Here is a 27,274-nt window from a genome sequence, read left to right on the forward strand (position 1 = left end):
CAAAAAATTGTCGCTGCTTATCTTCAACAGAAAACTTTATCAAGATTATCCACTGCAAAATTTTTGAAGCTGATGTCTACAGCGAAGTGATTTAAAGCATATGTAAACTGGCAATTTTTACACCTAAAAACTGAAGCCATGCAATCACTCGATTATGAATACCTTCAACGTCGAAATTGAAATCATTGTTTCAGACAATCAGAACTCAATATCTGATGTTATGAACAAGAAATTCAAACGCAACAGATAACTACAACAAGGTAAAATGCAAAACGGACTAAATGAAGGATGCGTACTTGGTAGAAAACAATAAGTTCGCAAACACTTACGTACTATTATCATCTAACCTGAAGAACGCTCTTTGAAGATATCAAGTAAAAGCCGAGTACCTTTTCTCAGCTATCTCTTTACCTTTAGATGAAACCCAAATTTTGAAATAATTAGGGCTGAACAGGCAAATACCCCTCCAGGCCCCATCGTGCAAGAACACTCAGCACCCCACTGCGGCATAGTTACTGCAATCGATTGGTTATAGTCAAATAATTAACTTTGCAGGTATATAATGAATAGAGCAAATGTACTTGACAAAAGAACATTTTGAGGACTCATTTAAATTGAAACTGATTCAAAACAGCCAAATCAAAATCATCCGCACTGTTTAACACCAGTTTAAATTGTCCAAAAATCTTCACAGAGTCAACCATACACTGCATCAACTCTGAAAAATTCTTCTGAAGCTCCACTTTCAACGAAAGGTGTCGGTAACAGACCAAACAGGCACTAATCAATTGTGCGTGAACCCATTTGCCCTGGTCGGGTAAGAGCTTAAGCGAGTGCACAATTTTTCTAAACTTTGCTATCAACTTTTCAAGTTGATCAGATGTAAGCTGGTTATTATCGTATATAAAAACTCCCGGATTTTGAGAATTCTGATCCTGGTCGTCATCTTTAGGAATAGGTTCAGCCTCTTGTTTAAATTCCTGGTCCAATATCTCTTTCAACTCGTCATGTTTACGTTTCCGGTTGGCTTTCGGTAACGATTTCAGCGCAGTGGCACTCAAGCTAAACAAAGTTTTTAGTAGTCGGCACAGCGTGATTGAAAACAACTGGACTGTGATATCTTTTGTGTTCATTTCGGACAGGAAGTTGTGCATCAGGACCATTTCACAGTCAAGAATAGCTTCGTCAAGTGTAGGGTTTTTAGTTGGTTTTCCCAAGGTGAGCATAATCAGTCGCACTTGAGGTGGGATGAGCACAAAGTTGCTTTGCCTATAAAAAAATCTTTCAAACAGCAAATTAAGATAATACGGTGTCAAGGCGAGATAACAATTGCCAAAATACATAAGGTGAAAAACTACCCTTACCACACCTAATATTCTACCCGATCGTTAATTAATAATTTAAAATAACTAAAAATAAATTTTATATTTGTTGAACAGTTAAATTTAATTTTATAACCCTTGAGTTGAATTTTACCATTCAAACCAGATACAAACCATACAAATTAGTAATACTATTTAAAAGCATCACTTAAAGGCTCCATGAGCTCTATAATGTTGAAAACAAAGCCGACATAATGCCGGAATAGCTGCAAAAGAATAGACTTGCGTGCCCTAAATACAGATAGAAACAGATTTAGAAAAGAGTTATCGCGGCCATTTTTTCAAAGGGGTGTACATTCGAGAATAATTTTTGGTGCAAAAATTTTGACGAAGCTGAGGTTCGAACCCCCAACACCCTGCGTTAGAGCCGGCTGCATTAGCCACTAGGCTACACGTCCGTAACGCTCTCTATATTAATCAAATTTGTTTTAGCAACAGACAAATTCTGAATGCGAGTAATTTAGGTCAAGCGAAAAGCAAATCAAGCGTCAAAAAGTGGCTGAAAACCTGAAGCGCCAGAAAGTTCTAGAACAAAAAGTAAAACGAAAAAAAGCGTCAGACGACGAAACAAAAAACCAAGAGCACCGCAATAAAGCTGCGCTCAGCTTACATCTTTGTCGCTATAAAAGCAATAACCCCCCCCCCCCCCCCGACACACACACACAAACACAATTCTTTCCAGTGGAACACGAAAATAAAATGTTGTAAAAGATGCTGATTTAACGTGTGAGAGCCTGTTCAGCGTAAAATAGTACTAATTAAAATAAATAGTATTGGGATTATTGAATGCAAAGATCGAAGAGAATGAATGGGGTATTATAGCATTGGGTATTTTCGCACATTGGTTATTTTGGTATTGGGAATTTCATTGGTTCATCCTGCTATGAGCAAAGGATACTATACCAGTAACTGTTTCTTTGGCCCGGTTGAAAAATTGTAGTTTTCGTTAACATTTCCGAGCGACTGTGCATTGAAAATGGTTTTTCAAACTTAAAAATAGGTGCGATTATCCATTAATTCACCAGAATTCACACCAACACAAAATTCCAGATAAATTCTTATGCAAACATTGGATAACTGCTTTTCGACTTTATACTTATTGCAATCCATTTACTACTTGCTTTAAACGAGGCCGGTAATAGGAAAATGTACAAGAGTTATAAACTTTACTTTCATCTATTAGGAAATGTATTAATTGCCAACTTTGCTCGTAAAGAAAGATTAACGGACAACTATGCATTTAAAGATACAAGTTAAGTGTTTATAAGCCACCAAGCCCAGACGAATACCCGGCAAAAAAAATGTCAACTTTTTACTGAAAAAAAATAACCGACCAATGGAAGAACAAACAAAAGACTTGGAGACGCAGTCGGTCGCCTTGGTAGAATGAGAGCTGGCTTTACTAGAACTAGAAACAGCGGACTTTACTTTTCAGACTGGCAAAGACAAAAATTACAAATCATGCTATCCCTTTCATTGATTTATCCTGATTCCGTTGAGTTGGTCAGAAACAACCCATCGAAAAGCAATTTGGCCAAATTCAACCATACCTTTTGAGGATTACAATATGAACACACTTCAACAGTCCAGAACAAGATGAGATAGTAGTGATGTATTAGAGACTTTCATACGAACCTGCAGTCAGATTCCTTATGAACCAGTGGATACATCCTTGCCCCCACCCACCCCCCCCCCCCCCTCGGTGTTTCTATGTCCCCCGTTACAAATTATGTGTTGTTAGATAGCACGTTACGATGTAAAATTATGGCGCTTGCGCCTTGGGGGCGTACTATCCACGAAAGAATTATTCTGATATTTAGCAAACTCCCAGATTCACAGACCGAGGTTCCATGAGAAGGCTAGAACCGCAGATAATTTCTTGGCTAACAATATATCCAAAACTCTATACAATTTTAACAGTAAATTGTTTATTTTCGAAGATAAAAATTTGTACCATTCCCAATATCGGTTGATCTCAGTATGAACCGACCAAAAATTGATAGAATTTGAACTACTCCAGTTTCTAGAGAGATCGCAGGGTTAATTGCGCAGAAAAAATATAAGTTTCACCGGTCTTCGTTTAAAAAATATTAGGTTGTGTCACCCGCGAAAATTGTTCAATTTGACTTAATGAGTTTTATGAGTGGAAAAATTCACATGGGAAACAACTTACTGTTTTTTGAGGCATGGATTTCATCTGAATTTTCTCCGCAAGTACACGTGACCTGTCACCTTTTTAGAATTTTGAGCAGTTTAAATTCTATCAATTTTCAGTCAATTTATATAAAGTTGAGTAAAATCGGTAATCAGAATGGTGCTCAATTTATTCTCCCAAATAGGCAGTTTATGTAAAATTGAAATTTGAACGTTTACTTTTGTTAACGAAAAGTAATCGTTTTTTTAAATAACCTAAGTTTTGACTCCATCGTACTTTGATAACAAACGTGTGGCAACATTCATGAATATAAGCTAAAAAGAAAAAGATTTCATATCTTAAAATCACGAACATAAAAATACTCTATCTGAAAATCTGTATAAATAGCAGTCATTCAACAAGTATTTTTTTGTAACAACTAATATACGAATACTAACAACCACGCAATATATAAGAACTAACCGAGCCGTAGCCAGTAGGCAATTTAACCACAGTATCTTTGCCTCGCCACTGACAAAATCACAAACGGCGTAGAATTTAGTACTCATCCTCCAGTAGAATTCTTTCCCAAATCTTCTTCCAAATTTTGAAATCAATATTTGCAACAAAGATGCCAGACGTTCTCCATTATTATCTTGCAATATTTTGCGAGATTCTTTCCCATTTAGAGAATTTTTCGTCTCAGTGATTGATGATTCTTTTGCAAATTTTGTGAAGCATAAATCAACAAGTCTCGATAGTTCTTCTTTCGGAACCTTGGACGCTAGTTGATTGATCAGACCTCGACACGAGACGTGCTGAGCGAGAGATGCAAAAATTTCCAGAACCTTTTCAGTATTTAAACTTTCTGTGCAATCTTGTCGTTGAAAGTTCTGATCGAAAAGCAGCGACAATAGTTGTTGATGAACAAACGTTATTTCAGTGTTCGATGCTAACTTTCTGCAAATTTGCAGAAAAACTGAACCTTCAAACTTTTCCCCCTTGAGCATTGTCAATTTATACGTAAGAGCTAATATGTCAACGTTAACTTCCGTTTTTTCATCAAAATTGAAACCTTCAGAATTTTTGCTGATGAACTTTTCGCACTTTTTTGGCATCCAATTAGATCGTTCTAACGCTTCAAATTTGGACATTTTGAGCAAAATCAATGAAACTCCAATTCGGTACGCTTCAATTTCAGAACTTCTGCTTTCGCATTTCTTCAAACCATTGATTAAGAAAGTTAAAAGACGAGAAATGCTGCCACACATTTCAGTTTCTTCTGAAGCCAAAATTCCGTTCAGAGCTTTGCCAAATGCCTGGTTTAACTTTTTCGGTTTTTCTTTAACTATCGTAAAAATTAACTCAGCAATCGGCTCCATTTCAGAAACTGGAGTTTTTCTATTCATATTAAAGAGACGCAAAACAGTGCTTGCAAGTTTCTCGTTTGCTTGCCCGTTGGCCAATATCAGTGAAAAACTATAGCCGTCCAAGGAACAAAAATTTAACAAATTCAGAACTTTTTCCGAGTTTTTCTGAACCAAACAATCATTTTTCATCTCATCCAAGCTCTTAACAATCAAATTTTGAATCTTCGAGTTACTGTAAACTTGCGGATGTTTCAAAAATAGTTCAACTTGGCTCGACCAGTCGGATGTTAAAACTTGTTTGACAAGATCATTCGTTTTTCGTTTGCGTTCTTTTTTGCTCGATTCCGATGCAAGCGTCGAAAATTCTTCGAACAAGCTCTTATCCGTTTCTTTTCCTAACAAAGTAGTGAAATTATCGGCCGCTTTCATCATTTCTGTCACTTTAATTGCAAGATCGGAAGGCTTCATCATTGCACATATCATATACAAGTGATTTAACAAAGGAATCATATACTCCATAAGTTGTGACTTGAACTCAATCGCGCTAATTTTTTCAACTATTTCATGAAGCTTGTCTGTATACTGGTCGACTAATGAAAGCGATTCTTCTTTTACAAGGCCCAAAAATATCTTTGATAATTGCAATATTATGTTCACGTTTTTGACATTTACATCTCTACCCGTAATTGGGAACGTATCAAGAACTATAAGCACCAGGTCCGAAGATATTTCAAGGTCCAATGAATCGCAAAACGCATTTAGAAAAGTGACAATCTTTGCAAATATCTGTTCATTGATATTTGCAGATACGAACTTGACGCTTTGCACAAAATACGATCGGAAGTACTTTGTAAGTTTTTGAACAGTGATATAATGGCGGAGAGAAGCTAGAATGAAATCAGGGTTGTTGGTTTTCAGGGCGACTGTTGTCGGAGGAAGAATGAATTTGGAAACAGCGTGGCCATCCAGAAGCATTACCACGGTCAACAAGTCCAGTTTCACTTCTAAAACAGCACAAAAATTCCCATATCATCACTTCAGTTTGACTTTAAAAATCATGAAAATGTGTGAACATATCTTAGAAAAAGACAGCGCCCCAATACAATTCAAAACATCAGAATATAGCTCCCCTCAGCTTCCAGCTACAACAAAACATGGTTCCACCGGATCAATATAATTTTTGAAATAAAATTGATTGCAAACAAATTCTGAACATAAAGCGACGAACGTCGGATGAATTGATCTCGAACGACTGGCTAGACAAATGATTTAGAAGGCCAGAGAAACTTCAATGATGCACTAACATGACTAGGGATGGGTACGAAAAAGTCACCCAACAAAACCGAAAAAATGTTCCAGAACAAAACGGTCAAACGGTTTGAGAGCAATTAAAAAGTCTATACAGATATAAGTTTCTTTCTCGCTGATTGGCACGACAGCCATTTGGAATGAAAACGCCACCAAAAAGCATTCTGGTTTAACCTGTTTTTTGAAACGTCTCAAAAGAAGCCCATTTCAGAAGTCGTCATATACTCAGGCTCATTTAGAGCTGCAACAACTCGTCGCATTTCTCACATAATTATAACCACCTATTATGGTAGTTTTACCATAATGGGGGTAAACGGTATATGACCACTAAATCTGAAATATGACCACTGAAATTAGGTTTCATAACTTCAATCAACTCTGTGTATTTTTAACTTACGATACACTAGTTGTCAACAAAAAATCAGTAGGAACTATCAAAATAATAGTTAAATGAACCACGAAATGAAATTAAAAAGGCGGTTAGGTAATAGGCGTTCACACAATACAAAACCACAAAACCAGTAAAACGAAACGAAAAAATAAAACCTGTTCATAAGAGCTGCACATCTTCAGTTACCTATTCAATGTGATTATCCTCCTACTCAGTGAAAAGGCTGGAAGCGCAAAAACAAATTTGACATTTTAATGGCAAACAGAAATCTAGAGTAAATATTGGGAAATATTTGATTTCCTTCAGCCATTAACTTCACCCATTCTTCAAATTTAAGCCCGTACAAGGCTGACTACTGTTAATTTATATGAACTAATAACTTTCCAGAGTTATTCCCAGAACAGTTCTGACCAAAATTTAACTTTTTTGGTTATAAAACAGTACAGTTGACAGCAGAGCAACAAATTTGAACTCACAGGCGAAAAAGAAAAATGCGAAATTTTTCTTTCAATTTCTATTATATTTAAAGAAACAGACAAAAAAACTTTATTAAAATGCTGAGCCGTTGTATTTTGAGAATATGTTATCCTGATTCTTATCTGAAACTTATCGCTGATTCTATTAGTTGCCTTGGAAAACGCTTCCGTTAGAGTGAAACAGACTCATTTGACTTTATCTCTGAATTGAAGTAACGAAACGTCAATTTCAGAGAGAGGAAGTCATTTTTGAGAGTGAGTGAGGTAAGTGACGTGCGACCAAAATTTAATCACACGAATTGAACAAACATAGCCGGCAAATTGCCGGAGTAGCTGCGAAAGAATAGACTTACGTGAGTAGTGGAAAAAACAAGGGAATCAGCCACCAGTAAAATTTGACCCTTTCTCCTAACGCTAATCGCGCATGTCGAATCGGGCCAAATTTTACTGCTAACTGGTTCCCTTGTTTTTTCCAGTACTATATATTAGCTCTATATTCAAACAAAAATCAATCGCAATCAAAAATAAATCAAAAAATCAAAGCAAAATTTACATTTCACTCTTTAAGAGCGATTCAATCTTATTCGGGCTGATCCCCCAGTAGAAAGATCGCTCTTTTTCGCTCTTAAAGAGTGATTCCCTCTTTTTTGATATATTTTTATTTTTTTATACTTTTATTTCAAATTATCTACTCTTCAATAAAGTTATATTCTCTTTTACTTTTTCTATATTTATTCCATTATTAATAAGAAATGATACAAAATTATAATATTTACAAGAAAGCCCTTCGGTCTTGTTACAACAACAACTTTCCTCAGTTTGGCTAATAACTAAAGGACTTACAGTCTTGCTTTCCCAACTAGGAATAATTGTTTTCTCACTCAGATAAGTGTAACTGCTTTGCAGATTTCTACTAAATCCTCTAGGTAATTCTACATCTGGATGTCGTTTCTTTACATGAGCCCTTATCCCATCATATTTCGCAACAGAAGTACAATATATACGATTAAGTACAACTTCTACATGTATACTTACTCTCATCAAAATCAGTTAGTGGATTACATAATTACATTTATTACAACTTCTAATTAAGACTTCTGGGCTAAGGTTAAGGTTAAGGTTGGGGTTGAGGTTAGGGTTAAGGTTAGGGTTAGGGTGTGAGTTAGAGTCATAGATAGAACTAGAACCAGAACTAGAGCTAGAACTAGATTCATTTTTTAAAGAACAACCCCATGGAGAAAAATTATTAGCACAGATACCACTTAGTATTATATTACCACACAAACATTTATCAGTTTTACCTTTATGACATGATTCATAATGATATTTTAAAACAGCAATGTTTCCATATTTATAGTTACACTCTAAACATTTTAAAAGCGTTTATAATAGGGTAAACTATAATATTTACCTAATCATTTCTCTGATATTTAGCCATGATTTCAATTAAATCTTTAGTATTATCTTTAGATGTGATACACTCTCCTAAATATTTATTTCCTAACGTATTGAGTGTATTAGTTTTACATCTCTTATCTAAAATCAATTCAAGGTCTCATTCTTTTTTATCTCTAACAAAATTTATATTCTCTTCTCTAAACTCTTCACTATTTCCATATAGTCTGGTTAAAAACTTTCCTCCCTTTCTATTTAAAGTCCCATCCTCGTCGTTTATATATTCTTGTATTGCATTTCGCAGATCAGTGAACGAGCTTTGCTCGTGGTTCTCCAACGAACTTTGTTCATGGTTTACCAAACTGCTTGGTTTGCCACGGACTTCATCCGTTGGATAACCACAGACAGAGTCTGTTCGCAGATCATTATCCAACTCTTCTCCATATCCAACGTTAACTAATGTATTCACTCTACTCAACATTGTGCTTGCTCCCATTGCTACACTCCCAGCATTTCTTGATATTATATCGGGATAAATATAACCAAATATAATTAAACCTGAGCTGATAATTCCGCCAATAGTTAATAAACTTTTTATACCCTTTCACATATTCATCTCTTGTTAAAACATCATTCTGTATTTTAATAATATTTGATTTAAGAAGTTTTTTAAAACAGAATATACAGTTATCATGATAAAACATTTCTATCTGTTGCATTTATCATGAGTGGTTTCATATATGCTATAAGTTTATTTATATCTTCTCTTTCTAAATCATCTTTTAAACTAAGAGCTTTTAAATCAAGGAAACCAACTCTTGAATCATATATCATTGTTCTATTACTATTAATAATAATAAAAGTATTTTCCTTCTTATTATATTTAATTATACCATAACGAAGTTCATCTGACATTCCATCTGTACGATTATAATGGTCACTATTTAACTCACTAATTATTTTAATAAAGTCATGTTCACATTTATATATCTCATTAAAGTTTTTAAATAGGTCAGGTCCATTATAAGTTGTTAAATAAATAGTATCAAAACTCATTCTTGCTGTATTAATTATTTGAGCTGGTTTATGACACATTACAATCATTTGAATATTATAATGTCTACCTTCAGTAAAATAATAAGCTATATCCTTATTTAACCTATCACCCATGTCATCAAGTACTATTACACAATTTTGAAATTTATGCATATTATTTTTTGTGATCATATTTATATCACATTATTTAAACCCAGTATAAAACTTATTAGACTCAGGATCTATCCAGTCTCTGTTATCTTTACACACCATAACAATATTTTTTAGCTTGATCAGTGAAACTGCTTCGCAGATCTTGGTTTTGGTTCAGATCTTGGTCTAAGTATAATTTTAAATATTGTCTAATAAAATATGTTTTCCCTGTACCAGTTCCACCATGAACAATAGCATGTAATGGTGACTTTTCATATTCAAATCTAACTAGACTCCTATTCATAAATCCACCGAAGCTTTCCTCTAGTTTTGTATATTTACTCGGTATTGAATCAAATATTATATAACAAATTCCAATTAAAATAATAAGAAAAAAAGTATACCGCCTTTATCCATTTTTATATATAAAATTTAGTATATAAAAATGCTTATCCTAACTTTTAAGGAATTCAATAATAAATTTTATATTGATAATAATGCTATGAGTGATATCAGAATAAAAGATATAGGTAAAGATATAAGTCTAACACCAATTGAAATAGTAATGAGAGATGAGACTCCACATAGTATCCGTGAAACGGCTTCACCGACCGGGGAACCTAACTTCAACATTATTATGAATCTACATCCAACAGATGGTACACATTGGTATTTAGTTATAAGAACAGAAGGTGGTCCTGTGTATTACTTTGATAGTTTTGGTGTAGAAACCCCACCATTATTTTTAGAAGAATATGTTGATCTAGGCTCTAATGAGAGAATACAACAATATGATTAATCTTATTGTGGGGCTTATTGTTTATATATGATCTATCTTATTGATAGAGGATTTAGAATTAAAAGTGCTTTAAATATTCTAGTTAATCAATGTAAATATCCAGGAATATATAATGACTGCTTTTGTTTAGGTTGTAATGTTAATCAGGGAACCTGCTTCGCAGATGATAATGTTAATGTTAATGATAATGTTATTGATAATGATAATGTTAATGATAAAGTTAATGATAATGATAATGATAAAGATAATGATAGTGTTAAAGATAATGATAATGATAAAGATAATGATAATGTTAATGATCTACGAAGTAGCTTTGCTAATAATGATAAAGATGATGATAGTGTTAAAGATAATGTTAATGATAAAGATAATAATAATGTTAATGATAATGATAATGTTAATGATAATGATAAAGATAATGTTAATGATAATGATAATGATAAAGTTAATGATAATGATAAAGATAATTTTTTATATCTATTTGGTGAAAAACATCAATGGGGTAAATCTAACAACAAAGAATATCCGAGAAGCGGTTTCACCGATCTTAGTAACAATATCTCTGTTAATATAAATGAAGATCTACAATCATGGCTAAATGATGATGATATAATTACTGAAGCTGAATTCCCAGATAACTTTAGATGTATAATATCTGGTCCTAGTGAATGTGGTAAGACATTCTTATTAAAAAAAACTAATTCTAGCTAGTATATATTTTGATAAGCTATACATATCGGACCTACTGGTGATCAATACAATGGATTAGAAAGTTATAATCGACGAAGTTGCAACTCCGTTGACCCAAAAGCAATTATAGAATTTATTAAAGATATAAAAGATTTACAATCTCCTGATAAACTACCCAAAGATTTAAAGAAACTAATGATATTCGATGATGTTAGAGCCAAAGAACCAGTTATTAATGAATACTTTTGCAGAGGTAGACATAATAATTGCAATATGATAGATCTTAATCAAAACCTGTTCTCTGGATAGGCAGAGTGTTAGAGAGAACTGTAATCTATTTATTTTATTTGAACAGAGAGGTAAATTCCTAGCATATCGATATATCAAGATTTCTTTAATAATGTTGAACTTAGTTATAATGATTTTGCTAATATATGTAAAAAGGTATGGAAAGAGCCTTATAATTATATTGTCATTGATATAACTAAAAAAAACATTAATGGTAAACTAAGAATTAATTGGGATCGGAGAGTATTGTAGTTTAGTTTAAGTTTATCAATATCTAGAGTTAGATCTATAATTTAGACTAGATCAACGAAGTTGCTGGTTACACCAGATCTGCGAAGCAGCTTCACTGATGGACCTTTAGTCAGCTGACTACGTCAGATCAACGAAGTTGTTGCTGGTTACACCAGATGTAAAGTAAAACTTAACACATCGCCATTAAAGTCTATAGGTCTTCCATGCTCATCTTTAATATGAAACTCTATATATTCTATTCTATCTTTAGTTATATTTTGATATAAGATATTAGTTGCAATAATATTTATTAGATAGCCTGGTGGTTCTGTTAGAGTAAAAGTATATAGTATGTCTGTATTACTCCCATTATCTTCAACACCAGATATCACATTACAAGGAATGCTAATAGTACTAAAACCCATAATATCAACAATTTTCTGAGATGTATATTTACCTTGTTCATATACTATTTTTCTAAATCCTAGTAATGGGGCTATCGAAATTTCTATGTCAAAATTAATTGCACCTTGTTTTACTTCCATTAAACTTTTCATTGTATTCTTATCAGATTCTATTATAACATTACTATTAGTTTCTTCTTTTATTAATTCTGCTATTTCGAATAATTCATATGCTCCTGGTATAATAGCTAAAATACGGGTATCTGACCATGTTTCACCCTTGATATCATATATGAATTGATTGTTCCTTCTATTCACATTTAACACCGAATTATAAACAGATAATCTAATTAAACCTAATTTTGTTTTATTAAGTATAGGTTCACAAAAGTTAAACTTTTCTGTTGGCTTTATCATTCTAAAGTTAAGTGTGTGTTCTTCTTTAGTTTTAGTTAAAGCATCATGTATATTTTGCAGTTCTCTTAAGATTAAACTATCAGTCATTTTTTATCTTATAAAAATGGATTTTACTTTGGATACAACTTATGGTTATAATAATGATATACATAAAAGTAAGACTATAAAATATAAACCAAATAATCTGGCAACAATGAATGCGGTTAATAGCAATATTAATATCATACTCAATAGAGAAGAGAATCACTTAAATTTGCGTGATTCATATCTAGAGATAGAGTTTGTTGTATCAGATGATGCTGGTGGTGTATTTGCTAATGATGCTAATATCAGATTAGTTAATTATGGTATGATGGCATTGTTTAGTTCAATTAAGCTTGAAACTAGTGGTGGTAGGACTATTGAATATGTAGATCATTGCCATCCTAATCTATTGATCTATAAGTTATTAACTAGTACTGTTGATGAATATGAGAGTGGTTTTGTTAGAAATCAGGGCAATAGAGATAGTCAACTTAAAAAAGGTGACCATATTGCTGCACAACGAGGTCATATGTATATGATGATTAAGATGAGTGATCTATTTGGTTTCATAAATGATTTAGAAAATATTATATATGGTTAAATGATAATGATGGAGCTCTATATAGAGTTAATGCTAATCCTGGTGCAGTTGGTAATGATGCTAATATAGAAATTAGATATATATCATGGTGTGTGCCTAGTACTGATCCTAGTAATGATAATAGAATTATTGTGCAAAAAAGGTTTAAGTAAAAAGAATAAGGTAGACTTTAGCTATTATGAAAGAAAGACATTTTATAAGAATGTGCCCAATGCTAATAACTTCTTGTTTGATCTTGATATAGAAAGTGGTATGGAAAGACCACAATATATAATAGTTGGTTTTGAAAACAATAATGTTAATGAACAAACTCATGATGCCAGTACATTTGATGTAATGAATTTTACTGAATGTTATTGTAAGATTGGTAGTGAGTTTTATCCCGAGGATAGAATGAAAATTAATTATGGTACCAATAAATATAATGAGGCTTTTAAATAGATTGTTAGCTTTAATAAAGATTATAATGGGCTACCACATAATATAAAACCATATATAAATCATAGAACATTCATAGAACATGTCATGCATTAGCATTAACTAGAAAGGTTATTAGTGTGAATAGTGATGGTAATAAGATGGTTGATATTATATCATAGACATAGTCTTAGTTATAATTAAGTCATAGTTATAATAAATGATATATTTATTGACTTAACCAATGACTAAACAATGACTAAATCAATGATAATCAAACTATTTCCTACTAGTCTTAACAAAACCCTTAGCATAAATAATATCTAATTTCTTTATATTCTCTAGAGCTAAGCCTCCAGCTTCAAGTTAAGTTTGGGGGTTGGGTTTGGCTTTAGGTTTAACCCTGGGCTTCGAGCTTCGATCGCGGGTGGAACCCATAGGCTTAGGCTTAATAACAACAAAGAGATTATACTTTTTAACTTCCATTATTTTTTATATATAGAACTGAGTCTTTTAAACAAGTTCAAAACTAATTCATATTGTGTTGGTGGTAGACATTATAGTGGTACTAATAATATAAGTGGAGCTATCACTTCAAAAGGTACTAAAATGTTAAGAGGATCCTGCACTAAAGGTAGAAGGAATAAATCAATGAACGTATCTGATGCAACAATAGAAGCTGAGGGATTGAAAGATTTCTTCAAAAGTGTTGGTAGAGCTACGGTTAACTTTGGAAAGAAAGTTGCTAATAAACCAGTAAGAGCATTGGAAATAGCAAGTAAAATAGGAAGTGCAGCTGCAAGTAGAAACCCTAGAGCTGCTTTATCAGCCACACCTGATTTAGTAAATTTGCACCTACTGGTGAAGGTATAAAGGTAGTGCAAAAGGAAGAGGGTTATACTTAGGTACTAAGAAGAGATAATTATTTGATTATAGTCATGATTAAATTTATGATTATGTTTATATTTATGTTTATGATTATATATTTATGATTATGATTATATTTATATTATGTTTATGATTATCAATCTGCGAAGCAGGTTCCCTGATCGGTGTAACCGCTTCACGGATAAATATTAATAATAATAATATTATTATTATTACTAAAAACATTATTATTACTAATCACTAACAACTTTAGTTTAAAAAAACACTCAGCTTGTTTTTCTTGTTCTTCTTACAATCCTCATACACCTTAACTAATTCATTATACTCATCATTATCTATTTTATTATCATTCATTGATTTAGTATATAGTCTATTAAACTTATCACTAAACTGTTTACTTAAAATATACATTTGTGAATATTTTATAATTTTATTTCTAATTTTAGTATTAAGTGTTTTTGATAATGAACGACAAACAGTTGCTGTAGCAAAAGCTGTTGGTATAGAATAAGGTAATCCTATACCTGTTAATGCAACTGATGTTGATTTTGCAGTTGTTGCTATAGATGATAATACTATTTCTGTTATCTCAGCTACGTTAATATAATTCTTACATCTACTTAACTTCTTATTATAGTTATTAGTTTCAGTTTCATAATAATTTCTAATATCTTTTATAATGTTAATATTGTTGTTAAACTTATTATTAGCTTGAATCTTTTCGTTTATGTATTGTTCATTAACGGTTGACAAGTTGGGATATAGTAATCTCTCACTCGGTGCTTTTGGGTTAGTCATAGTTTCGGTTATTTTAATTAGTAAAAATTCTTTCTATTTCTTTCGTTATATCTTCCTGTTTAAAACCATAATGCTTCTCTAGATTTTCTTGTTCTTTATTATCAAAAAAGTACTTCGTAGAAGTATAACAATTATATATTGTACTATTGTCCTCTTATTCTTTATAAGTGCTTCATCTATAAAAGAATTAGTCTTTTTATTAACTTCTTTAAATTCTTTTAGCCCAGTAGTAAACATTTCATCTAGTTGTATGTTAGTGATATTCTGATTAAACTTATTATTATCAAAGTCTTGTTTTAATTGATTATATTTAGAGATAGTAACAGCAGCAACTTTATTACAAAACTTAACAGTATTTGTGACTTCATTTGTTGATTCAATAAACTCATTAATTAGTTCATCATCAACTTGTGTTTCATTTAGTTGTAATGTTTTAGTTGTGACTTTATCAAATTCACCTTTTCTTAATTCAGTTGTTTCTACGTAAAATGTCTATTTTATTAGAAGAGGATAATAAGTTACTGTCACAATACTCTTTCTTAACAACATCTTTTTCATCTATGTGAGGATGAACATTTGTAATTTTACAGGTATCCTTCATATCACTATTATCATTATCTTACTTAGTGTTAAGTTGTTTCTATTCCTCATATGATGTTTCGCTTGGTTAAATCTATTTCTTGTCATTATTCATATTAAGAAATATATTTAATGATTCTAAAACTTTATTATTAGATTCAAAGTCAAACTCGGAATTTAATAGTTCCTGTTCATAGTATTTACCTTCTATTATCTCTCCATTAATATCTTCTATTTTATATGTTGGTGGTTGTGTTTTTAGAACTTCATTAACTTTAAACAATTCTCGATTCCAATTAGAAGTGTAACCTTTAGAGAAGATATTACGTTTATCTGCATTTCTAACATAATCACCAACTTTAAATTTTGGTTCAATCTTAGTTGAAGTAGATATAATATATCTAACTTTATCAGGATTATCAGAAGCATCAACTGGTGTCATATTAATTGTTGAATGAATGTTGTTGTTATATCTTATGACTGCATCATATAGTATATTTACCCAATTACCATCACCATTGATGAACATTGTTTTATTAATTATGTGTAATAATGTTCTATTAAATCTCTCTATAAACAAAGCCTTTAAATCACTATAAGTAGAATATAGCTCTATTCCATATTCTTTAAGAAAAGATTTAAATGTTTTATTGTAAAACTCACTAGCTCTACCCAGCCATAACTTTTCTGGTTTTCTATGTTCATTTAATACTATTTTAAAACCATTAGTTATAGATAAACCCGATTTATTCTTTAAAGGAATAGCCCACGCATATTTTGTGAATATATCTATAACAGTTAATATAAACTTATAATTATTATTGTATTTACTTAGAGATGACTTATCAATTAAATCAGCTGACCATGTTTCATCTTTATATAATGGTATTATTCTTTCTCTTCTAAACTTTGTTATTTGAGGACTGAATACTTCTTTAGCTAGTAATTGTTGTTGTTGTTTTTCCACATTTTTTATGGACGTAGTCATCTGCGAAGCAGGTTCCCTGATGGTTTCACCTATCTGCAAAGCAGGTTCCCTGATCAATGAAGTTGTGAGCTTGCTCATGGACGTAGTCATGGTTTCACCTATTTACCATAGTTAAAAACAAAATTATCTAGTTGCTCTTGGTTAATAAAATTCATAGATAATAGTTGCTTAGATATATCTAGCATTTCATCATACAATCCATCATGACCAGCTTTTGTTTCTAGTATTAATAATTCTAGTCTTTCTACTAAACCATTGACGAAGTCACAGCTACGCTGATTTAAATCGCAACTTCGTTGATTATTTGGGTTAGGGTTGCTATTTAAACCCCTGCCAAATACATCATCTTTTACCCCTATTATACGTTTTATTTTTCTATATCTAGCGCTTTCCTTATCCCCTTTTCCTAAATCATATCCAATATCAAATAAAAACCTTTTAATTTTGTTTTCATCTTCCTCGATTTCACCATATTTTATATTTGGGTTAGTAAGAAAGTTTATGAACTCATCTGAAAGTTCATATATATTATCCTTAACTATAAATGCATTTTCTTGAAAAATTAGTTTAACACCATTCATTTCAAATTCACCAATAACTAAATTTCCGAACTTTAACTTTAATTAAGGGTTAGATTGAACTGACATTAAATTAATAATTTGAGCTGTGTCTTTATCTACTAAAAGTCCTGGTTTATCTCGAGCTTTCTCTACAGCTTTGTCGTTGGACTTCATTAATGCTTCATTAAACTGGAGGCCAGATTGCTGGATCATCTTAGTTTGTTTATCTAACTCTTGATTTTGCCAATCTATTGCCCTTAATGTTTGTTCACTTAATGCTAGATTGTGTCCACTGTTCGCATTTAAAGTTTTAGTTAAAGGATCAAATAACTCTTCTATTTCACCATAATATTCTTGTTGTTTTAATTTATTTTCTAATCTATTTCTTCTGTTTTGTTTTTCTAGATTATTTAATTCTATGAGTGTTTCTAGTTTAGTCATTTTTATATGTTGAAAAATTATAATAAAAGAAAATGGATAATGAAAATTCTATTGATGAAAACTACTCCGAGTGTTTAGCTTGTGGAAAACAATATCGGACTATGGAAGATTTTATCAACCATTCCATGGATCCTTGGCATGATGAATTAATCATTTCAAGTTATTCTAAATATTTAGATGAAAGGGAATCCAGTAAAATAATAAAATTTTTAGAATATGGCAAAAATAAATTAACTAGGGGGAATAGTGATTTGGGAATATATCTGGGAAAGATGATGGTCTATAATGTACTAACAACTAAACCCGGGGATCAATTTGATCATTTTATAAATGTGGGTATAGAATATTATTGATCAGTTTTATGTTTTTTATTTAGATTTATAAATTGATAAACCATAGACAGAGTCTGTTTGTAGATCAGGGAAGGGACGAAGTCCTTGGTACCCCAACCTGCTTGGTTTACCATAGATGCAGTCTGTTCATAGAACATTATATAATCTAATAGAGACTTCAAATAACTTTCTATCATCATTAGTGGTTAGTTCTAAAATATTATTTATTAACAAGTCTTTATTATATTTATTATCATTAATATCTTTATTATCTAACTCTGTTGAAGTAGTATTAATCAGGGAACCTGCTTGGCTTGCCACGGACTTCGTCCGTTCGCAGATTTTATTTACTAGATCTCGTTTGAATAGATATAGATTCTCATCATGGGGATAGCTTTTAATATTAATTACATAAAATCTTTTATCATCAAATGTGTTTAGACTAATCTTACTTGTTTTTATTGTTGTCATGTTATCACCAACTTTTTGTATTCTGCTTTCGTCTACTGTTCTCTGTGTATTATTCATTAATGCATTAAAAAATCTATGTGCCTAGCATTATTATGCTTCTTTATTCCTTTTTCTTTAATGTTTTTAGGATAATTTTTGAAGCTATATGTTTTGGGGGACAATGCTATAAATTCCTCAATAATCCTACTCCCTAGCTCGTGCTTAAACTTGCCGGGGACTTTATTATTAGTTTTTACAGGTGTGTCTAGATTACTTAAGTCCATATGCTCATCACTAACTTTACCTTCACTATAACTTAATACGAAACTGTCAGTATCCACATAGTGGAGTTGTAGATCTTTGAGAGATGGTTGAAGAATACTATAGAATACATCATACATGTGTAATTTACTTAATTCTAAGATAGTAACACCTACATATAATGGAGAATCATATTCTACTTTTTTCTTTATATATTCAATTTGGCTATAATCCTTATATCTAATTATATTCTTAAATGTTGGTTTACTTACACTTTTCATTATCTTTTCTCCGTCCTGGAAGAACTTGCTTTGAAAGAAGTGTAGAGGATTTACGCACATTCTACATATATAATCCTGTTTAAATTTAATTACTCTATGTATTTTTGTTACTTTTACTCCCATCTTAACATAGAACTTTAACATCCTATAATGAACCATATATTCTGTTTTGTTGTTTTGGTCTAAGATTAATTTCTCTGATCTTGCCGTGCCCACATCTCTTTCTCTGTAACCTAAATCATTATCATTTATCTTTCTCTTATTGGGCATTAGTGCTAACTGTTCTGTTCTCTCTTTGCATTCATTAGTATAATCAATATCACAAACTATATAGTAACCATGATCACTATCATCTGGAGTATTTAATATTGTATCGAGGAACCCGCTTCGCGGATCTAGAGTAGTAGTAGTAGTAGTAAACTGGAAGTCCTTATAAGGTAACTTTTGCATCATTGCATAGCCGTATAGGTTGTTTGCGTCTATGTACCAGATAGACCTTCGGTCATGGGACTTTGTCCATGCTTCGCCATGCTCTGCCGTCTGCGAAGCAGGTTCCCTAATATTTTTACTATTAACATATCTATCTCCCATTATACCGCATATGCCTTCTCTCTTTGCTCCAACAAAATCATCTAACATTTGTTTATCTTGTAATGTATCTAAAGTAACACCGCTTGACATTAACCAACAATCAAAACTATAACCTGGTAGACTTACATAGTGTAGTGGATTGAGTCCAAATTCTTTCATGCTTAATTTAACATATTCATGCAATAGTCTAAAATTTCGACATCATTCTGTAAATACTCTATAGTTAGATCTTTTCCAGTTTTATGACTGTTTTCATTATTAAAGTTATCTTCTTGTGTTGGTAATTTATTATGTAGTGAGGATTTGAAGTCTTCTATTTTTAGATTGCCTACAGCTTCTTGGTAGGTAGCTTTGCTACCATTGGCAGCTTCGCTGTCATAATCATCCAAACTAAAGTATTCATATGGATATAATGTTTTAGTTTTACATCCGTATATCTTTGCCATTTGATCTAGAGGCATAGCTAAGAAGTTATAAGTATCTAAAAATTTGAGACAACCAATGCTAAGCATCTTAGACTTACCAGCAGCTAGTGGTATGTTATCTACTTCTCTTTTATCATTATTCTGTTTGAAGAGTTCATTGTATACTAGGTTGAAGTCATAGCCAGAGCCATTATGGAATATTACAGGAATGAAGTTTTGTTGTTTTTACCTCAGATTACATATTTTACATGCTGGTCCTCTATATTTACCAGTTTCATGACATGACTTTATTAATACATGTTTTGCTGCAGATATGACAAGTGTTATTGGTTTCATGATATAATTTATCTTCTGTGAATATCATCTTTTCATTATGTTTGAAATTAATCTCTGTTTCTATTTCTAATAGATCTCTAGCAAATCTTTTGATGCAGCCTAGACCGAAGTAGTGCTTGAAGTTACCTTGCCAGGTGTAACCCACAGCTATTGGAATATGTTCAGCTATTACATATTTACAGTCATTAGTTGAGACTTCAACAATGCAACATTCTATATCGGCAGTTATAATATTTTTTATATTCTGACGTTTGTGTTCATTTATAAAAGTAATGTGTTTTTTCTTAGGACAAATAATCTCTGGTTGGAATGAGTTGTTGCATTCGTGTTTATCATATTTAATTTAAGTTAAACCAATAGGTACACCTATCGCAATAATAATATTTAATGTTATTTTTATTTGGGCGATCTAACAGGGTTTCTATATTTTTTATTAGGGCACAGTGTTCTATTTGACCATTACTCCAAACTAGTATTCTTACATATTTTCTATCTTTATTAAAATCATCCACTTGTTTAAACAATTCTACTTTGCCCCCACCACAAGGTGTGTATACCCAAATATTAATATTATACAATTTCTGTATTCTTATTATATAAGCAAAATCATCTTCATGTTGTTGTCTTGGTTCAATTAGTTTATCTACATATTTACTTTCTCGAGTTGCATGGTGTGGGGCGGGATGTAGCCAAGCAGTTATAGTTAGTTGTAAGAAATTGTATTTATAACTACGTATATTTAATATCGATTTAGAGTTTTTGAGATCAGGAGGTAAACCTATATAACTACCAATAGATGCTTTAGTTGGTTCAATGTTTAACTGAATACTTCTTATTCCAAGAAACTCGCAATCATAACCATAACCTTCATATACTTCCTTTTCGAAATCTAGCTACCGATTGAAGTCACCATATTCATATATTGCATTATTATTAATAAAATTAGTATTGAAGAATATTTAGTAGTTTTAACTTCTTTGGTTCTCTTCTTATAATCACATTCAGCCGTGATCTTAAATTTAAAACTCTCAACTTTTCTGAACTGGTAACAGTTTTTAATTTCTTCTAAAGAGTATTTAGTTACTTCGTCTATGCCTTCAATGGAATTCCCACTTTTATCTGTAATATAAAACTCTCTCATGTTCTGGCTGGAGTTTATATCGAAGTCTTCTGTGTTTTCTAGATACTTACGATTATGACTATATGAGTGAGTAGTTAGAGCTATTTTATTCCTAAATTCTTCATGACATTCTTTACATTCATACTTAATTTCAGAGTAGATGCTGTCTTCGGTTTTAGCCCTAGTTTTAATAATATAATCATCTTCATCCGAATTATACACCCTCTCCAAGATTTCTTCTTCAGACTCAAACATTTTCTCCAATAGTTCCTTATGCTTGAGATCGTATGATTGATGCCTGTATAAACCCTTCTTTGTTTCAGAGGATAAATTACAGACATCGCAGAAGTTTATGACACTAGTATTAGTTGATTGAGACATCATGCATTTATTTAGGGAAATAATTAAAAAAAAATTTCGAAAAATGAAAATGAAATGCAATAAGTGCATAAATAAACCTTGGAAAGAATTTTAAAATAATTGTAAAGAATTAGAATATTCTTGTTATGTATGTAAAAATATGGTTAAAGTGAAAGATTATATAGAACATTTGGGATATAATTATTCTGATCCTGATCAATATCTAACATGTAGTATGTGTAATGTTTATAAACATATATCATTATATAGATTTAGAAATAGGAAATGTAGACTATATATTTATCTTCATAGATATAGATATGGTCATACTAGAAATCAATTCACAGAGCATGTTTATAAGTATAATATTCAAGTAAACTAGTTCTTCTTCTTCTTCTTTAATTTATCTGTGATGTAGATTAGACCCTTTTTCTTAATAGAAGCTAGATCTAGAATAAATAAGGGTGAAAATCATTCTTAGACTAATTCATAGAATAATGATTGATTTTTAATTTTTTGATTTTTTGATTTTATTTTGATTTCGATTGATTTTTGTTCGAATATAGAGCTAATATATAGTAGTGGAAAAAACAAGGGAACCAGTTAGCAGTAAAATTTGGCCCGATTCGACATGCGCGATTAGCGTTAGGAGAAAGGGTCAAATTTTACTGGTGGCTGGTTCCCTTGTTTTTTCCACTACTTACGTGCCGTAAAATACAGAGAGAAACATATTTGGAAAAAAATTATCGCAGCCACTTTTTATTCGAAGGGTGTGTACATTTTAGAACAATTTTGAGTGCAAAAGTTTTTACGAAGCAGAGGTTCGAAACCCCAACACCGGCGTAGGAACCGGATGCATGAACCACTAGGCTACACGTCCCTTATGCCCTCTAAAATTACGCGAAAAGCAAGAAATCAAGCGTGAAAAAGTGTCTGAAAACGTAAAGCGACAGAATGTTCTAGAACAAAATGTTGGACGAAAAAGAGCGTCAGACGACAAAACAAAAAACAAGAGCACCACAGTATAGCTGCGCTCAGCTTACAGCTTTGCAGCTATGAAAAAACACTCTTGACTAAGAGTGAAAAATGACCTCACACACGCAATTCAGTTGAAGTTGCATGAACGAATGAACAAAAAGCAGATTCAAAGTGGTGTTTGGGACGTCATAGGGCAATACCAAAAATCCTGTTGACAAAACAAAAAAACAAGAGAAAGCTAATAATAGCCTCGGCTATCGCTTTGCAGCTATTAATAAATAAATTAGATAAATTAAATAAATAGTATCTTTACAAAAACTATTAAAACTTTCCAACAAAGTTAAATCAAACATTGTCGGTTGTGAACTCTTATGACAGGCAGTGACTCAACGGGCAAGGGTGAATAAGCCCGGATAAATTAATCTACTAGTTTCTCAAATGGTGACATGAGAGCCTATTATACAACACCCGAAACAATCCAAGTGAAAGAAATGAACCCAGTAGTAAAATTCCATATTCAAAATCAGCTGCATAAAAATTTAAACAAACGCTACTTAGATTAGGCCACACTTGAGAATTCGTGCATGAAAATATCACTCCAGAAGTCAAATTGCTCAAGCGCTAAAGAACATTCTAAAACAAAATGTTCAAGCAAAAAATTAGGCATAAAAAGACACACATAGCAATAGCTGTTGTTTTACAATTTTTTCGATAATAAGTTAAAAAAATTTGAAATTTTTGACTGACAAAGTTTGCAGCTAACTTATTCGACAAACAAATGTTTGAAGGAACCAAGGAAAAAAGAACCTAAAATAATTTGCGGCAGCCCATTTTAACTTAGAAATATGGCTTCAAAATTATAAACCATTTCTGAAAAAATCAGGTAACGAAAAAAAAACAGAAATCAATGTCAAACTGCCGCATGTAAACAAAAAATCACTAGCGAGAAATAGAAATCTGGTTCAAACAAAAACTAGGCCTAGAATGAACTATTAATGGATTGGGAAAACCACTTGGAAAAATATCCGATCCAAAAAATCGAAAGAAAAAGTAAAAATCAAAGTGAAATTGCCGCATGTGAACAAAAAACTACAAGCGAGAAAGCGAATTTTTGTTCAAAGACCGTTTTCTCACTCTACTTTAAAATTAGCGCGAAAAATATTCACGCCGCAAAACCACTCGCTTTTCCGCTCCACTTCCTGTTTCGGCGTGACCAAAATCACCACTCCAATTTGACTTCAAAAATCATGAAAATGTGTGAACAGATCTTAAGACAGCGCCCCAATACAAATCAAATTCTTTGAATTGTAAAAAACCAAGAGAAGGCCAATAATAGCCTCAGCTATCGCTGTGCGGCTATTAATAAAAAATCAAACTTACGATTCAAGAACTCAGTATCATCTTCTTCATCTTGATTACCATCTTTCGCTTCGGAATTGCGGATGTCAGAGAACTCCACAAACGCAACGATCTTCTTAAATGATGCCCTTAGCATAAAGTGGGGCTCGAAATCTCCCTTCCAGACTGAAGCTTCGTATGACTTGTACAGGGCAACCAGTAAGCAGTACAGAGTCTGGCACTTGGTATCTACATCCAAATTTCCATCTGTGAGAATTCTTTCAATTAAGGCTTCGACTGCTGCTCTTGGGTTGACTAATTCATTGCTAATCAGCGAGCACTCCCATAGCCAACTTCCTATAAATAAGATTTTATAAGAAAATAAGAAAAATAGATAGAATTTTGAATGAACATCAGAAGAAAAAAAACATCCATCTGATGGTACTTTTTTTGCTGATCACAAAGCAATCAACAGATAAATTTACAATAAACATTGAATGAATTATTTGTTCTTAAAATAAAATAGATGTGCTGAAGTACACATAAGGGAAGATAACTGACATCAGTAACTGAAAAAATTTTCTCATACTGATTTGTTTGGTGTACGCGAACAAATATCTTTTTAAATGGCGAAAGTAAGTAAACTAGGTTATCATCGCAGTTAAGGAAGCAAAAAAAGGTTTTTGAAATAAAGTTATGTTAAGCACTGTTTTCAGAAGTTTGATATGGATAAGATATTAGTTGTTTTAATACATAATTTATACAATTAAAAATTAGCTGTCTCAAAGTGCAATTTAAAGTGGATAGTATTGTAATCAATAATAGCGTTGCTTAGAGCGGTTTCGGATGCGCGCAATCCAAATTATAGCCACCACCTTACAAAGTAGTAATTATGTTTTAAATTATAGGCTTTCCCGACTATCTTAACCCAGCAACAAACAATATTTCTATGCAATCGTTAATTATCAGAAAAGATGTTATTGGCCTTTAGAGTCGATGGAGAAGTCGATTAGAAAGTTTTCAAGTTTCAAGAGAGTTTTAATAAACTGAATCTGAGGGTGATTCGCCTGTGTTTTGTCCTTGGTTGTTCCGTATGTACCTCGCGTTGTATTTCTGCATCTTAAATAATTGCTGATCTCTCAAGCTTTCGAGTTCTTATACAACAGAATACTGAAACCTGATTTATCAGTATAATTAGATCAAGTAATGTACATATTCTTCACAGTATTTACCAATCATACACATTCAACTTCAAGAAACTTAAAAACAAAAGACTTCAAACAATTTAGTTTCATATTACAACTTCCTACGTGTAAAATAATTATCTTGTCATCAAGTTCATTTAGATAAATAAACAACAAGGGGGCTATGGTCCAAGACAGAAATACTTTACCTGGTGATCAAATTAGAAGAGTGAATGAAACACCAACCCTGAAATTTTGTAGGAAGGACTTTTGATGTGCCGTGTTGATATTTTCAGACGCTTTTCGGCGTTTGATCACCAGTAAGACTCTGACGAAATCTTCGGTCTATCGCTTACCCAAAAACCTCAGGCTGTCAGAATACCTCATAATTTAAACGTAGGAGAAGTCAAATTAGAAATTTCAAGTGCACTTTGGGTAAGTTAGTTTAGATAAAATTTGGTTAAAATTGTTGATCATTTTTCTGTTTCTGTAATTTTTAATAAGTCAGGGTTTTGCCCGGGTAGATGCTTGTGAGGACCACACGGTCCCGTCCATATGCCCTCTTCTGGTTCATTTAATAATGTTTTTGATTTTTTTTTTCATTATTACTCATGTATTAAACGAACCAAAGAAACTTATTCTTCTTCTATAAATAGGAATCAAATATGTCCTTGAAACTAATTAATAAACTCTGTAAAATCTTTAGTTTCGATTTCCTCTTTTTCATCACACTGGAATCGCTCAATGGATTGCTATCACTAAGAACCAGCTTTGCAAGATAACATTCTTTGTCTAACAGGGAAGTTAATTTATTAATAAACTTTGTCTTACCATAAAGCTCTTCAATTTTCTCTGATTCTGAACTGTCTAAGTTGACGACATCAGACAGTGCGGAGATCAGCTCAATCTCAACATATTCATTCTTGTCTCTTTCTTCTAACTGTGCCGCCACAAGCGACCCAAACATGATCGACTGGACAACTTTCGACAAATTTTGTCTCCAAGATTCGGAACCTGCCAGACTATTACGGTACCAACTCTCATCACGTGACCCCGTTTCGCCCAAAATATCGAGTTCGAAATTTTTACCCCAAACCAGCAATTTTGACAGTAACTTTTTAGATTCCAGTTTTCTCTGATTTGCAGCTAAATCTCCTTCGAGAAGCGTTGACTTAAACCGCTCAAATATCAAATCGAGAGTTTCAGTTTTGAAGTGCCGGACGCTGCTGTTCAAAATCAGAAGTTCCAAAACATCCAGACAAAAATCCAACATTTCTTTTCGCTTTTGCAATAACTCATCGGCCGTGGTAAAGTACATCTTCAAGAAATCAATTTTCAGCTTTTTCTGAATCAATCTGTATCTTAGAACATTTCTGACAGCTTTCAGAAATTTAACTCGATACGATTTAACGGAAACAAAATCTTTGCAGTTTTTAGCAAATAAATCTTGAAACAGATTCATGTATAAATCACGTTCTAAAGGGTCTTTCTTCTGCATTTTCGCGACTTTTGTTCCCAGGAAGAAGATCAAATCGGTCAGATGTTCTTTCTTTCCGATGTAAAATACATCATTTTCCAAGAAAAACTTGACAATTTGTAACTTCTCGACAACTTTTCGCTCATCGTCGTTAGTTTCAACAATTTCATTCTGCAATTGAGCTTTAATGTCGGCAGAAATTTTTTCAGCTGACATCGCGAAGCATTCAAAGCACAAAATTAACTCAAATCTGAAAGCAAGAACAATAACAGAAGAGAAATTTTAATTAAATTAAACTTGTGTACCGTAAGACTGCCCTCGAACCACATCCCCAATTGACCTGAACTGGTCAAATTAAAGTTAGCAAAACCA

At 32.2% G+C, this 27,274-nt stretch overlaps 1 protein-coding gene across 1 annotated transcript; it reads right to left on the reverse strand.

Annotated features, from left to right (window-relative positions):
• Nucleotides 1–595: 595 nt before the first annotated feature.
• Nucleotides 596–27,148, reverse strand: LOC142349526 (uncharacterized). The gene is made up of 4 exons (XM_075401144.1): nucleotides 26,257–27,148; nucleotides 24,284–24,598; nucleotides 4,000–5,890; nucleotides 596–1,269 (listed from the first exon to the last, which is right to left on the reverse strand). Exons 1-4 carry the CDS (start codon nucleotides 27,116–27,118, stop codon nucleotides 606–608), a joined length of 3,732 nt encoding a protein of 1,243 aa, XP_075257259.1. The 5' UTR covers nucleotides 27,119–27,148; the 3' UTR covers nucleotides 596–605.
• Between the last annotated feature and the right edge of the window lie 126 nt (nucleotides 27,149–27,274).

This window comes from Convolutriloba macropyga, chromosome 11 (genome assembly GCF_964194025.1).
Source record: "Convolutriloba macropyga chromosome 11, txConMacr16.3, whole genome shotgun sequence".
Taxonomy (NCBI): Eukaryota; Metazoa; Xenacoelomorpha; order Acoela; family Convolutidae; genus Convolutriloba; species Convolutriloba macropyga.

Coding starts and splice junctions, on each gene's coding strand:
- LOC142349526 (XM_075401144.1), bottom strand. CDS start 27,118: ATGTCAGCTGAAAAAATTTCTGCCGACATTAAAGCTCAATTGCAGAAT. Junction 24,599..26,256: donor GAAAATTGAAGAGCTTTATG/GTAAGACAAAGT, acceptor TCTTATTTATAG/GAAGTTGGCTATGGGAGTGC. Junction 5,891..24,283: donor TGATACTGAGTTCTTGAATC/GTAAGTTTGATT, acceptor GTGCTGTTTTAG/AAGTGAAACTGGACTTGTTG.